The following is a 15,806-nucleotide window of genomic DNA, read 5'->3' on the forward strand; positions in this document are numbered from 1 at the left end:
CTGTCTCCTGCAGCCACTGCGAGGTAGGAGTCTGGACTCTATCTACAGGGCCAGGTCACCCTCGGCTTCTGGACCTCGCCCTTCCAGTCTGTGAAATGGACTTTGGGTTCAATCCAAATGGGAAGTCTCAGTATGCGTCCTGTCCCTCTGGGACTACAAGTCCCAAGGTGCTCGAAGCGACCCCATCTCCCCCTCCCCTCCGGGACCCGCCTCCCTCCAGCCGGAGTCACGTCGTCTAACCTGTTCACGGCGCCTGCCCCGCCCCGTCCTCCGCTCCCCGAAGCCCGAGCCGGAGCCGGAGGAAGTCCCCCGGCGCCAGGATCTGCCCCGGATCCGTGAGTTCCACCCCCGTGGGGTCCAGCGGCTCTGGAGGAGCCCGACTCTCGCGTCCCTGGGAGGACTGGGAGGGGACTCGGACCCTGGGTCCGAGAGCGGAATAGGGGGGTGAACAGATGCTAGGGTCCTTCGAAGGAGAGAAACCTCGGATCCTGATTTACTGGGCAAAAGGAAAGGGGACTTGGATGCCTGGGTTCTTGGAATGGGGGGCTCGGACGCCTTGGTTCCGGGGGGACGTTGGAGCTGAGACTTCTAAGTCCCTCAAATTTAGGGCTCTCGGAAGCCTGAGACCTTAATTAAAATTGGGGTATCGGAGGCCTGAGATTTGGGCAGAAATGCGAGGCTCGGGCTTCTGGAGTGGAATGGGAGGCCATCCCTGCCGCCCTCCAGCTGCCTTCTCCACAAGCCTCTAGGTCTTCGGGTAGAATTAGGGGTGGGGTGGGGATAGTGGAATCTGAGTCCCTGAAATGTAGCAGGACAAGCCCCCAGGGTCTCTCTGGAGACTGTTCCGGCGCTCTCCCCCACTTTCCTGCTCTGGGGTGGGGGCCAGTAGGGGGTGGGGGACTGGGGCAGCTCTCCAAACTCCTCTGTGCCTCTGTGCGATCCCCAACATGTCATTAACCGGGGCGTTAGACCTGCCTAACCAGAGGAGGGACCTCTGCCCCAAGGCGCCCCCTACCGGGGGCGAGGCCCCTCATTGCCCCATTGATGTGGGGAATATCTGGGGTTTGCAGAGGGCGTTCTAGTACCCAGGGCAGAATTCAGAAAGTGGGGTTGGATTCTGGAAAGTTTGCATGGCTGGACACTACGCAGACATTACAGAGAAGACAAGGGTAAACTGAGGCTTAGAGGTCACACCCAGCAGGGTTGGGGGCAGGCTGTGGCTTTTCCTTTCTTCCACAGCTCTCTGGGGATGGGATTCCATGCATTCTCACCAGATTTTCTGACTAACCTTCTCCCTCCTGGGGCTTCTGGCCCTGACCCTGAGGAGAAAATTGTCACCTCCACCCCCATCTGTTTGACCTTAGGTAGTGTGGGAGATAAGGGAGGAATAGAGGCTAATTCTGGAGGTGTGTATCTGTCCTTGACGCTGGGGGAGGGCAGGGACTGATGCCTCCCTCTGTCTGCCTCCTGGTCTCCACCCCCATGGGTCATGTGAGGGGGTTAAACTAGCGGGTGGGGGAGGCCTGGGGTCTGATGAGAGAGAGAACTTCCCAATGCTCTGGCTTGAAAGGCTTTTGGTGATAGCCTGAAATGAAATTAAAAAAAAAAATAACTGTGGCTGCCAAGCCAAAGCTCACAGCGTGCCAGGCTCTGGACTGGCAGGTGGACAGGATGGTTCCCACTGTCTACAGAAGCCTTAGGCAGCCACCCAAAGGTGTCACTCCCAGTGAGGTTTGCTTTGTGGCTCCACCCAAGGGACTAACTTCTCCCTACTCTAGTGGGGAAACTGAGGCTACAGAACAGGCACAGACCACACTCTGGGCTTTGGCCACTTTATGTTTGGAATCTTCCAGGGCTCCTCATGCCCCTGTGCCTAAATTTCTGGAGATGATCACTGGCCGTAACTCAAGAATGTACGGGAAGAATTTAGGGCCCAGGAGGTTGCAACTCCAGAAATCAAAACCTAAGCTTTTACAATCTCAGGAAGAGTTGAAAGGGCCCTTTTGGGAAAAAAATATTACTCTGGGTCTTGAGCCCTCACACTGTGTGGGACTCTGTGTTGTCTTAAGGAACAGCCAAAGAAGGATATATATGAACTTTATTTGATGCCCTGCTGTTCTAAACACTGTACATAAGTTGTGTCACTCAAAGCTCACACTGTTTTTGAGATGAAGGTATTAATTACCCCATTATACACACGAGGAAACTGACGCGCAGAGAAGCTAAATAGCCCAAGGTAGAGACTTAGGGGAAGGCTCTAACCCGTTCCACAAATGTCCACAAGGGGGGAAACCAAGTCCCAGAGAGCGTGGGGTCTCTCCCAGCGTCAGTCTGTCCGACAGAGCTGTAGGATTCTAACCAGGGTATTCCCAGCCCAGCCTGGCCTGACCTGGTTCTTTCTGGGGATGATTCCTCCGGGAAGATCCCAGGATCCTTAACCCGAAAGAATCTGGCTGCACGCAGCAGAGGAGGCTGGGGTTAAGAGAGCTAACGGTGGGGTGTAGGGGGAAAGAGGAAGCTGAAGTTGGAGGGAAACCCGGGGAAGGGTACCTGGGGGTGGGTTAGAGCCCGCAGAAGGGAGAAGGGGATTGCGGTTGGAGTGGAGAGCAGGGGTCTGGAAGCAGAGGCGCGGCGTGCGCCACTTTTGCGCAGCCCGGCCCCCTCTCCCCAGCCGCGGGAGGTGAGCACCTGCCCGGGCCCGTAGCGCATTCCGGGGATGTGAGCTCAGGCGCTGCCCGCGGCCTTGCGAGGGTCGGGCCGTAACCCCGAGCGCCCCCTGGCGGCCCCGACACTCCCTCCACCAGCTCGCGCACCAACCCGAGGACGGCCCCACGCCCAGCCTTGGCATTTCCTTAGAGCCAGAGGATGTCGGCATGGGGTCTGAGAGTCTTAGAAATTTGGGAATCGTGAAATCCCCAAAAGAACCTCTCGCTGCTAGAATGCTGGCACTGGAGGACGCAAAGAATTGTTCATTTTTATATTTTAACAGACTATTTTATATTTTAACACACCATTATCCTGTGTATTTCTGAGATTCTAAAAGCCCTGAATTCTGATTCCTGTAGTCCCTGCTTTCTGAGGCCTGAGTACTCAGAGCCTCTTGCACGTTCTGGCCAATTAGATCCGCAGTATATCCTCACTTTACAGATCAAGAGGCACTCTTGTCTGGGTCCAACAGTGGTACCTCCAGAACCCTGGAAGACTGGCTCCTTACTCCACTATACCATGCATTCGCCTAGACTTTTAGGACAGCGGGATTCTAGGAGAGAGAGAACAGTAGTGCAGGAAGATGGAAAAATCTAGGCTGGCAAAATTGAGGAGTTCTAGGATGCTCCAAAGATAGAATCTTGGACTCAGAACTTTCCAACAATGTGTTCTTAATCTGAGGGTTTTAGGCTCTGTAGAACTTTAATTACAGCCCCAAGGTCCTTACAGTTTCAGAATCTAGGCCTCTGAGAGATAGAAAAGGCCTCTCAGAATAGCTTTGTCTCCTTCTTTCACTATTGGGGCAACTGAGGCTGGAGGAGTGAAAGGGACTCACCACCTAAGGTCACACACACACTGCCAGTACACCCAAACGAGCCACCTGCTCCAACAGGTTCTGTTCCAGGGCTTCCCAGACAGAGGCTGGAATCAGCATGTCCCGGCCTGCCCTGCTGCCCGTGTCTGCACCACCAGTTAAGCATTCAGTGCAGCCCGGGGAGGCGGCAGAGCTGGTGGGTGTGGCGGCTACCAGGGGGATGTGGATGGTGCTGGCCTGACCGGTTCCTGGTGGTCTGGCTCCCTCCCACTGCGCTGGTGACCACAGCAGCCTGGCTGCTCCTGGCCGCTTCCCTGTTCTTCCTGTTAATACTGGGTCCCTGTGAACCAGGTCTTTTTTGTGTGGGGACTTTTTGTGGTGAGAGGAAGCTGAGTGGTCCATGCCTTCTGGGACTTTTCTAGTCTGGTGGAAATGACCCAAAATAACAAGTTAGATCCAGATGTGAAACCTAGTACTCCCAAGTTCTTGCAGGGTGACCCTGAACAAATGTTTTTGAGCTCCACTTTCTAGACTGCTATGGTGAGTTTGACCATCAAATGGGGTATTGGGTTCACAGTACTTGGCACAATTCTAGGAGGCAGTGGCCTTTCAAAAAAAATGGTTATATTTCATTATACCCTCAGACAACTAGCATGGGGCCTGGCACACAGCAGGCAGCACAATTATTATTTTAAAAAATATCTCCAGCCTGTCACGTAGTGTTTTCTGGTTCTAACAGGCACTCAGTAATTGATATTACTTCATCTTCTGTTCTCTGTAATGCCTAGCACATAGTAGGTGATCAGTGGATAACTGTTGAAGGAATCCTTCAAGTCTTCTTAGGGCTGAGATAGAGAGACGGACAAAGAGCCACGTAAAGAGAGTGAATTGTCCCAAGCCTTCCAGGACAACTTTGAAGGAGTTGGCATTTTCCCGGCCAGAAAGTGGAGGGGCATAGCGCTTCCAGTGGAAGGAACGAGGAAAGGAGAGGCGCTATGGGCTCCTCAGGGCCCCTGCGGGCGGGGTCTAAGAAGGCTCCCCGCCCCTCTTTCCCAATTCCCGCAGGCGCCCCGCTGCGGTCGGCACCATGGACAGCGAGGCATTCCCAAGTGCGCAGGACCTACTGGACCTGAACTTCCAGTGTGAGCTGGGGTGGGGGCGGGGCTTGCCTGGGGGGCTCTCGGGGGCGAGTCCCTTGACCTTACTGCCACTCCCCCGCTGCCCAGCTCTGGCCATGAAGCACATGGACCTGAAGCAGATGGAGCTGGATACGGCGGCGGCCAAGGTGGACGAACTGACCAAGCAGCTGGAGTCGCTGTGGTCAGACTCGCCGACTCCTCCTGGTTCGCAGGCCGGAGCTCCCGCTAGGGTGAGCCTGGAGTTCAGGCATACGGCTGTACAGGTTGTGGGCTATAGAAGGGTACTTGAAAGAGAGGACCAGGGGAAGTGGACATTTAACAGGAATTCCAGAAGGAAAAGGGTCTTTTTCTAAGTGGCATAAGTTCACCGCGGCTAGCTAGCCTCGGCCCTGATTGCAGGGCTGGCTCCCCAACACTCCTCACCTAGGCTCCCCGTGCCTGAGTCTCCCAGCTTCCGTCCAACTCCCCTGGGTTGATTTTGGTTGGCCTCTTTTGACCTTTTATCAACCCCACTACTAATGTCTCCTTTGCCCCTTAATGCCCTGCCCTCCCCACAGCAGTCCCGGTACAGCTCCAGCCCGGTTCCCGAACACTCAGGCAGCCGCGGGTCCCTTCGGAAGGTGGCCACCGATGGCGCAGACACCTCGTTCGGACGCTCTGAGAGCGCCCCGGCTCTGCTTCCCTACAGTCCCCTGTCCCCTAAGGGCCGGCCGTCGTCACCGCGCACCCCGCTCTACCTGCAGCCGGACGCCTACAGTAGCCTGGACCGTGCGCCATCACCCCGGCCCCGCGCCTTCGATGGCGCAGGAAGCCCCCTCGGCCGTGCGCCCTCCCCGCGGCCCGGATCAGGCCCGCACCGCCAGCAGGGTCCCCCCACGCCCTTCGATTACCTGGGCCGGGCCGGCTCTCCACGTGCCAGCCCTCTGGTTGAGGGCCCCCAGGCCTTCTTTCCAGAGCGCGTCCCCTCGCCGCGCCCCCAGACCGCAGCCTACGACGCTCCGGCTGCATTTGGGAGCCCCCTGCTGGGCGCTGGCGGCAGCGCCTTTGCCCCGCCTCTGCGCTCTCAAGGTGAACTAGGGGCTGAACTGGGCGGGCGGGAGGCGTGCGGGACCCGCGACCAGCCGCTCCCCACATCCCCATTCACACCCTCTCCCCAGACGACCTGATGCTGCGCCGGCGGCCTCCCAAAGCCTGGAATGAGTCTGACTTGGACGTGGCATACGAGAAGAAGCCTTCACAGACAGCCAGCTACGAACGTAAGTGATGGGAGCCGGGGACGTGGGTGCCGAAGCGGTGTCCCGCAGACCCTAGTGATTATCCCCCCTCAGGCCTGGACGTCTTCGCGCGGCCGGCCTCGCCAGGCCCGCAGCTGCTGCCTTGGAGAGAGAGCAGCCTGGACGGGCTGGGGGCCACGGGCAAGGTGAGGGGCCGCCGGAGAGGGAGTTGATGGGCGCGGGCGGGGAGCCGCGGCAGAACCAGTCTCACGCTTCCGCTCTCCTGCCCCTCCTCCCCCCTTCTTACTGGATTCCACCCCTCCTTCACCCTCTTTCCTCTCCCTTCCTTCCGCTCCCTCACTCCCTCTGGCTTCTCTCACCTTCTCTCACTTACCACCTTCTGCCCTTCCCTCTCCAACCTATGGTTCCCTTACCCGTGTTCCTCACGCCTGAGCCCCTTTTTACCTTCCCTCCTTCCCTCTTTCACCCCCAGGACAATCTCACCAGCGCCACTCTGCCCCGAAATTACAAGGTCTCCCCTCTGGCCAACGACAGGCGATCCGATGTGGGCAGCTATCGCCGATCACTAGGTTCCGCGGGGCCATCAGGCACTTTGCCCCGAAGCTGGCAGCCAGTCAGCCGCATCCCCATGCCTCCTTCCAGCCCCCAGCCCCGCAGTGCACCCCGCCAGCGCCCTATCCCCCTCAGCATGATATTCAAGCTGCAGAATGCCTTCTGGGAGCAGGGGGCCAGCAGGGCCATGCATCCCGGCTCCCCTGTCTTCTCTCGAGCTCCCCCACCTAAGCTGCCTCCCCAGCCCCAGGCACCCCTCCAGCCCCAGCTGCACCCCCAGCCTCAACCACAGCTCCTGCCTCCTCCTCAACCCCCTGCCCAAGTCCCCCAGCCTCCGCAACAGACTTGGCCCCCTGTGAGTGAAGGTAAGTTGGCAGTGTGGGGGTGGTGGGGGTGTCCCAGAGTGCTGGGTAAAGGGAGGACAAATGTCTGGGAACCTGACCAGCTCGGGGAGCCATCACAGCCAAGCACCTATTTCCAGACACTGTCCCTGCAGAGGAGTAGGCCAGATGAGCTTGGGAATTTGCTTAGGAGCTAGGAGTAGCATGGGCCCTGACCCTGACTCCATGCTGTGTGACCTTGGGCTGTCACTTAACTTCTCTGGACCTCAATTTCCTTGAGTTTAAAAGGTGAATAATGATAGAAACTACCTTACTGAGGTATGGTATTAGCTTATTTAATCCATATAAAGTCCTTAAAATAGGGCCTAGTATATAGTAGGCCCTCAATAAGTATCATATTAGGTATAATTATTATTAATGTTTTTGGGTATGAGCCCAGTGCAGGGCCTGGATTTAAAGCAGAGTGGGTTTTGAGCCCCTGTCCACCATAGACTTACAGGAAAAATCAGTTACACTATCTGAGCTTCCATTTTCACATCTGTGAAGAGAGAGTAATAACATCAGCCTCATAGATTGTGATGAACATTCAATGAAGTAATGCATAGAGAGTAATCATTGTTATTTCTGACTTCTTTAGAAGCTCTGATAGAGAGGAATAAGGAAGAAGAGACTGTAAGCACCAGAATGCTAGTCAGTTTTCTGCCTGAGTTACGAGGAGAGGAAATTCTTGGAATCTTACAATGTCAAGTCTATCGTGATGGTAGGAGCACAGATTCTGGAGTTAGAACTGAGTTTAAATCCCATCTTGTGTCGCTTTGGGCAACCAATTTGCTCTCTCCAAGACTCAGTTTCTCTTTCTGTAATAAGGAGATGATAGCTATATGTGCCTCACAGGGTAGTGGTGAGAATTCAATAAAACGTGTGTAAAGTGCCAGGCACATGCCAAGTGCTTGACAAATGAGAGATGGCATAATTGTATATTATTCACAGTCTGAGGAAAGTGTAGCCCAGAAAGAGCAAGGAATTTACCTAAGGTCACACAGCAAATCAGGTGCTGGTTATTGGTCCTGGAAGTTGTAGGGGAGGGAGTCTTGGGGATCACTCTGGGACCCTTCCTCTGACAGGGCTTTATTCCATAGGACCCCCCAAGCCCCCCACTGAGCTGGAGCCGGAGCTGGAGGGGCTGCTGACACCAGCACTGGAGGCTGGTGATGCAGATGAAGGCGCTGTAACTCGGCCCCTCAGCCCCACACGGTTGCAGCCTGCACTGCCACCTGAGGCTCAGTCAGTCCCCGAACTGGAGGAGGTGGCACGGGTGCTGGCAGAGATTCCACGACCCCTCAAACGCAGGGGCTCCATGGAACAGAGCCCAGCTGTAGCCCTACCCCCCACCCATAAGAAACAGTACCAACAGATCATCAGCCGCCTCTTCCATCGTCACAGTGGGCCTGTGGGGCCAGGGGGGCCTGAGCCCGAGCTGACCTCCATCACTGAGGGATCTGAGGCCAGGGCAGGGCCCCCTGCTCCTGCCCCACCAGCTCCCATACCACCCGTGGCCCCACCCCAGAGCAGCCCACCAGAGCAGCCACAGAGCATGGTAAGTCAGATGGAGGAGACTGGGGTATATTAATCAGCATATGGCAGTGCCCCTTCTCTTTTAGGACAGAACCTGGAAATTGCACACCACATATTCTGCATCTCTCTGGCAGGGCACCCAGTTGCAAGGGAAGATGGGAAATGTAGTTTTTAATCTAAGTATGCATGTGTTCAGAAGAAGGGAAAAATGTATATGGAGGGGCATCCAGACGTCTTGGCCACGGAGACTTTCTCTGCTTCTCTTTAATAAGCTGGCTCCTGGGGGCATCCCTTCAGAATCTCAGAGTCATACAACCTGGCAATGAGTGTCTTGGTACAACAATGGGTTTATTCTGGTTCCTGAAAGACCTGCCTGAATCAAGGCAGTCACCATTTCTCTCCCTGGTTGCCACACAGTCTCTTGTGTCTGCTGTCTCTGGGAATGAATCTGCTCTCTCCTCTAATACCCCAGCAAGCTGGTTCCATGGCTAGAAATGGCCCACCTAGCCCTGCCTCCAAATGACTTCCCAGTTCGAGTCCATAGTGTTCTGTGACCCTACTTGAAGCTTCTTACATCCCCATTTTCCAGAGCAAGTCTCTGGTCTCTGAGGCTGTGGGTGTGGTGGGTCAGTACACCAGCTGCAGTGCTAAGCTGCCTGGGTCTGAAAACCAGCCCCGTGGCTCTTATCAGCTGTGCAACTGTGGGCAAGATACTTAGCCTCTCAGGGCCTCAGACTCCTCATCTGTAAAACGGGGATGAGAAAAACCATAGGGATGCTCTGAGGATTAAGTACATTAATATAGTGCTTAGAATAGTAGCTGGCACTTAACTGCTAATATTGTATGATATAATTTGAGCAGGGGATGGTCTCCTGCTGATGTTGATCCAGTCCCTACATCTTGGATGAGGGTTGGGGTCAGGGAGAATAGTAACATGACGAGTCCTGATTGCTCGGTGTGGGTAGACAGGGATGGGATCAAATCCCAAGGAAGAAGTGGAGACCAGGTGGACACCCCCAAAAAATGCCTATTCCCGGATCCTCCTGAGAGTGAAGCCAGAAATGCTGAGGCTCAGGATCTTGAAATGAAGAACGGAAGAACACCAACATCTTGAAATGGTCATTGTAGAATCACAAAGTCCTGGCCACAAAGAAACTTGAAAACTCCCAGAATTCAATAATTAAATTCTGGAAGCATAATCTCAGTAGAACAGTGAAATTTCGGAATCCTAGAGCCCTGAAGGTTTGAAGAACAGGTCTTATTTTCAAAGTTATTAGCACAAATCCTCGTTATTACTGATGGTGGAAGTCACCAAAGCTGAAAATCAGAGATTCTTTTATCATTCAAATCATAAAATCACAGATCACTAGTATGTTGTCCTACAGAATTATATTTTAAATCAACAATACACAAACACCATAGAAACTAGGAGGAAGTGGATAAAAGTAGAATAAAGAAGCCCAAATCACAGCACTCAGAACCACGATTAACACTTGGAGTATTCGCTTCCAATCTTTCGGAATGAAATCCTAACTGTAAAACATTAAAGTTCTCAGTCATAGAACCCTGGGATGCAATGTTCTCAGTCCCCAGCAATTTAGTGCAGGTTAGAATTTCTGGATTCACATTATACTGGATGTGAAATAACAGCATCAGAGAATCTTGAAGCAGTGGCTCTTGGGATCTACAAATTCCAGACTCTTGAAATAATTGACATCGAAGACCAGAATCACAAATGCCACATGCTTAGAATAAGTGAATCTTGCAGGACACTGGAAGATCAAACTAAAGCACAAGGAATAATATAAATACTCTAATTCCAAACATCTGAAACTAACGGTGACATTTTGTTCTGTGTGCTTCATAGCATTTTTTAAATAAAAGAAGTGAGACTGTATGTTGACTATCTGGCTCCCACAGTCATCGACTTGGGTTTCCAGCTCCCTACCAGGTCTCAGGGATTCCCCAAATGACCCGATTCTCTTGATTCTTGCAGGGAACCAGAGGCTGTAGAACTGAGGCACACGCACCCACGACGGTCCTCCCTGGACTCAGGCTCTGTGCCTCCCTGGGTTCCAGCCCTGGCTCTGCCTCTGTTTAGTTGCTCTGCGGTGGCTGCCTCCCGGTCCCTGAACCTCCAAATCCCACTCCGAGTAATGAGCATATAAACAATCCTCTGCCCTGTCCCCCCAGGAGATGCGCTCTGTGCTGCGGAAGGTGGGCTCCCCGCGCAAGGCTCGCCACGCGCGTCTCAACCCGCTGGTGCTACTGCTGGACGCCGCGCTAACCGGGGAGCTGGAAGTGGTGCAGCAGGCGGTGAAGGAAGTGAGTGCTGCCAAACAGCAGGGCAGGCGGGGTGGGGGCGCTGGACGCGGGATGGCAGCTGCGGGACTGAGCCCCCGCATCCCTACCCTTCCACCGTCCACGCAGATGAATGACCCGAGCCAGCCCAACGAGGAGGGCATCACAGCCCTGCACAACGCCATCTGCGGTGCCAACTACCCCATCGTGGACTTTCTCATCGCGGCCGGCGCCAACGTCAACTCCCCCGACAGCCACGGCTGGTGAGCCCTGACCTGTGCGCGGCGGGCGTGGGGCGGGGACGGTGCTCGGGGCCTGGGCACCTGCGGGCGAGCGCGCCGCCTCTCATGCTTACCTCCCACGCCTAGGACACCGCTGCACTGCGCCGCCTCGTGCAACGACACGGCCATCTGCACGGCGCTGGTGCAGCACGGCGCGGCAATCTTTGCCACCACGCTTAGCGATGGCGCCACAGCCATCGAGAAGTGCGACCCCTACCGCGAGGGTTACGCTGACTGCGCCACTTACCTGGCAGGTTCGAGACGGGGCTGGTGCGCCCCGGTGGGCGGGCTGGATGGGCCACCCCTGGAGGGGGCGATCGTGGGGACCGGGCCACCCAGGTGACAGGTGCAAGCAGGGTGTGTGGGGGGAGCAGACTGTGCCATCTTTGAGGGTGAGGGAAACACTGGGGCCTGATGTGCAAGCTGGACACCTGCAGGGGAGAAGAGTGTGGCAGAGGGCTGGGCGGACGGCCTGTGCTACCTATGGGAGGAGCAGTACCACGTGGCTGGCATAGGAGCCGGCCGTGGCTTCTGGGGAGGAGCTTGCGGACCCCTCCCCTTACAAGGCTGTACCATATATCCCAAGGAGGGGCAGGCTAGTTACCATGGGGGTGTGCGTAGGGTCTGCATAGCCCACCTGGAGGGGGAATTGTGTCAGGGCTGGATTGGGAACTTCACAGAGCTGGGATAAGGCAGGCCTTAGGACCTGGGGGTGGGGCAATGTATTTTAGAGGCGAGCCTACCGGACACCTAGCTGCGCCTGTTGTGCCCCTAAGAGCAGAAAGTGCATGAGAACCTGGTGCTGTGACACCTGCCTTGCAGGGGAGCAGGGCGAGCAGGGTCTCACACAGACTGGGCCCCTGGGACCTCCCCCTGAAGAGGGGCAAGTGCTATAACCTTTTGGGGGGAGACGGGGCCGTTACACCTGTCACAGGTAGGTGGAGGCAGTGAGATGTGACGGCGGTACTGTCCTACTTGCCTGGGTGGCGGAGAGTTTTGTGAGGGGAAAGTAGACCTGGGACAGCGCACCTGGCCGGGAGGGGAGGAGAAACTGGACGCAGTGGACTGAACCACTACGGAAAGGGAGCAGGGTGGACGCTACCATCGTGAAAAGGGGGTTCAGTCCTTGGTGGGAATTTTATCACCTGATGGAAGGGGGAGGTTCTGGTGGGCTGTACCATCTGCAGAAGTTATTACAAGCTCTTTGGAGACCTTCGCACTCGGGAAGGGATGGATTGCACTGTCTGGAAGGGGAGATGTGGGCCCACTTCGGGGGAGGACGGGGCGGAGGGCTGTACCCTCTGAGGGAGGGATTGAGTGCTCTGCGGAGACTGTACCGCTTAAGCGGGGAGTGACACAGGGACTTAACTGTACAAGAGGGAAAGGGGACCCCGACCCTGCCTCGGGGGGTGCCGTACCCAGTCTGATGCGTTCCAGTGTTCTCGCATGTTAAGAGTCTGGCAGCTGACTAGAGCTCAGGCGCCCCTCCCCAGATAGGGGTATGTAACTTTTCAGGTGGCTCGGCCCCCAGCTAGGCCAGGCGCCAAGTCCCAGGGCCTGTCCTTGTCCCTTGCGTGTCTCGCGTCCCCGAGCGTTCCTGGCCCCCCTGGAGCAGTCGCTCAGGATCCCTGATGGTTCGTGTTGCAGACGTGGAGCAGAGCATGGGGCTGATGCACAGCGGGGCCGTGTATGCCCTCTGGGACTACAGCGCTGAGTTCGGAGACGAGCTGTCCTTCCGCGAGGGCGAGTCGGTCACCGTGCTGCGCAGGGACGGGCCGGAAGAGACCGACTGGTGGTGGGCCGCTCTGCATGGCCAAGAGGGCTACGTGCCGCGTAACTACTTCGGGGTGAGCCCCGAGGAGAGATTGTGCTAGCCTCTTGATGGCTGTTTGGGGAAAGGGATGATCCCACAGGAAAACAGGGGCTAGAGGGACAGCCCGTTATATTGGTGGTGCTGGGAGGGGGCGGGTTCAGGAGTCCCTTATCGGCTGTGGGAGGTAAGGCAAAGGCCATTACAGTAATGGAGGGTGTGAGGGCGAGGCCCTTACCGATGGAACTTCGTGGGGTAGTCATCAGAACTGCCTGCTGGTTATTTGGTTCATGCTCAAATACATTTTTTCTCATCCCTAATCATACGAATGGGCAGGTAAAGAAGAAGGTATTTTAGCTAAGAGGAGTGACAAGGAATCCCATTTTGGTCACGGGGGGAAAGTTAAAGGATTTTATATTACAGGCATTATGGTGAGGAAGCTTTAGTTATACTGCATTGGGCATGCATGGCGCCGAAGAATCCATTAATAAAGTTACACTAGGAGGGAGGCAGATTCTACTAGGATAGGGGAGGAGACGAGGAAGATCCCGTTGTGTTCCTAGAAGAGATTCTTTTAATTTGGGCAGCGGTGGAAGTGGGTCCCCACCAGACAGCCATGGCAGTGGCATGTAGAGGCAGGTGTTTCCTACTTGGCAGTATGGGAGACTCCGAATTTTCCATTTCACTTATTGTGCTGCTGATTGGAAGGCTCCATCTGGTGCTTGGAGGTGACAGGGGACTCAGGCACTCAGGAGTGGTTTAGGAGATGCTGAGAGAGTCCGTTAGGAAGGATGGAAGGATGGAAACAGTCTGCATGGTTGGGGTGGGTCAAATGACTCCATTAAATTTGTGGGTGGGAGCTCCTGGTGTCTGAAGATTCCGTCTTCCCTCAGCTCTTCCCCAGGGTGAAGCCTCAGAGGAATAAGGTCTAGCTGGAGAGGAGGACATTTCCACGGGAGGCAGCAGGAAGCACCCCTGCCTTTGCTCCAGACCTCCCTTCCAAGATTGTTGCATCTCTCTGTACCCCCACCCCTGCAGGGGTGAGGTCCTTGCCACCAGCCCTCTGCTTCCCCGAGGAGGAGAAGCCCAGCCTTAAGTTTAGAAACCTGCCTTAGCCATGGGAGGTCATGGTGGGGCTAGAAATCACTGGGAGCAAGAGAGACCCCCCCATTTGCCAAATCAGATCCCATCCAAAGTGCCTCCCACTCCTACTGCCAACCCCCACCCACCCACCCAAAAGCAAGCCAACCCACTACCCCAGAGGCATCTAGGACGGGTCGCCTCCACTGGATTCCCCTAAGAGTTGCCTTTCCCCCATGTCTCCCAGCAGCCGTGGGGCGCCAGGTGAGGGACATTGGTCTCTCCCAGGATCCCTGCCCCACCTCTCCCCCATCAAGTGCCTTCACACAGCACTGGTTTCATAACCAAATGGAGAAGTTTTTCTTTATAAATAAAGGTAGTTTGCACAGAAATTGACTTCCTTCTCTTTGGATTCCATTCTGACTTTGTAATTGCTCATCATTGTTTCTGTTTTTGGCATACCAGTGTGAAAGTAACCCCTTTCTGAAGGATTTCCCTCATGTAATTTCAGTCCTTCCTCTTTCCAATATGCCTGTCTTTGTTTGTTTTGGTATTATCTTGATCGTTTTTTCATTTTATGGATTCTTCTTTTATGTCTTTAAGCATTTGAACTTATTTGATAATATATGTCTGATAATTCCGTCATCTACCTCTGTAAATGTTGCCTGCTGGTTCTCACTCATGGTGGATCGCTTCCTCACGTGTGTTGAAATTACCAACTGTGAGCTCGTCTTCAACAAGGCTTTATCTACCAGAAATCCATGTGGTCTTGTTGAGGATACGACCTTGAAGAGTGATTTTCCTTTGCTTCTGCCCCACTTTATTTCCTAAACTGCTCCTTGAATTTTTGACAAAACACAAGTATATGTCTCTTCAGTGTATCTTTTGACAAATCAGAAAAGCTACAGCACTGTCATGGTCTGAAATGTCCAATATAATAGCCACCAACCTTCTGTGGATATTTAAATCTAAATTAATTAAAATTAAATAAAAACTAAGGGTTCAGTTCACATTAGCTACTTTTCAAGGTGGTCCTGAAGCAGAGGATCTCCCTTCTGACAAATTGTCAGGTCAGTGGTAGCCCAATACCACATCCCAACGCCTACGTCTTTCACCTCACTTCATCCCATCATGTGGGCATTTTCTCATCTGACATCATCACAAGAAGTGTGCATACAACAATAAGATATTTTGAGAGAACACATTCACATAACTTTTATTATAGTATATCATGATAATTGTTCTATTAGTATTTGCTACTGGCCTAATTTATAATGAAATTTATAAATGAAACTATCATAGGTATGTACACACAGGAAAAAACAGGGTTCCCTATAGATAGATATTTTATATATATATATCATTTATATTTATAGATAGATTATTTTTATATATATATCCAGAATTTCAGTGCATCCACTGGGGGTCTTGGAACATAACCCTAGTGGATAAGGATTCCTGCTTCACAAACTTGGAAGCTTAATTAATACAAATGTATTATCTTATGTCAGATGTCAGACATCTGACATGGGTCTTACTGAACTAAAATCAAGGTGTCAGCATGGCTGAGATCCTTTCTGGAGATTGCAGGAAAGAAGCCCTTGCCTTTTCCAGCTTCTGGAAGCTGCCTGCATTCCTTGGCTTATGGCCCCTTCCGTCTTCCAAGCCAGCACTGGCACCACCCCCATCTCTTGCTTCCACTGCCCACTGCCTGCCTCCTCTGGTTCTAACATGCCTGCCTCCCTCTTTCACTTACAAAGACCTTTTTGGTGACATCAGGCCAACCCAGCTCATCCAGGATAATTTCCGTATTTCAGGATCCTTAGTGGTCATCAAATTTGCATCATCTTTTTTGCCACGTAAGGTAGCGAAGGAGAATAAGTGAACAGGAGACAGAAGTCTCTGCTCTCAAATTCAAACACTGGGCCTTTGATAATAGTAAGCAATCATTAGTACTTCTTTGGAGGTGTGC

The 15,806-nt window shown here is 53.8% G+C and overlaps 1 protein-coding gene across 2 annotated transcripts; it reads left to right on the forward strand.

Annotated features, from left to right (window-relative positions):
- Positions 1 to 183: 183 nt before the first annotated feature.
- On the forward strand, positions 184 to 14,230 carry PPP1R13L (protein phosphatase 1 regulatory subunit 13 like). 2 transcript variants are annotated; one of them, XM_017650392.3, is made up of 13 exons: positions 184 to 335; positions 4,586 to 4,662; positions 4,747 to 4,889; positions 5,217 to 5,727; positions 5,817 to 5,915; positions 5,988 to 6,079; positions 6,367 to 6,811; positions 7,927 to 8,384; positions 10,556 to 10,687; positions 10,793 to 10,926; positions 11,032 to 11,198; positions 12,592 to 12,791; positions 13,648 to 14,230. In XM_017650392.3, exons 2-13 carry the CDS (start codon positions 4,608 to 4,610, stop codon positions 13,684 to 13,686), a joined length of 2,475 nt encoding a protein of 824 aa, XP_017505881.3. In that variant the 5' UTR covers positions 184 to 335; positions 4,586 to 4,607; the 3' UTR covers positions 13,687 to 14,230. The 2 variants fall into 2 exon arrangements, with proteins under 2 accessions (XP_017505881.3, XP_017505882.3); XM_017650393.3 differs by having other exon boundaries at positions 5,220 to 5,727.
- Positions 14,231 to 15,806: the final 1,576 nt, after the last annotated feature.

The sequence above is a fragment of the Manis javanica genome, chromosome 17, assembly GCF_040802235.1.
Source record: "Manis javanica isolate MJ-LG chromosome 17, MJ_LKY, whole genome shotgun sequence".
In the NCBI taxonomy this organism is placed as follows: domain Eukaryota; kingdom Metazoa; phylum Chordata; class Mammalia; order Pholidota; family Manidae; genus Manis; species Manis javanica.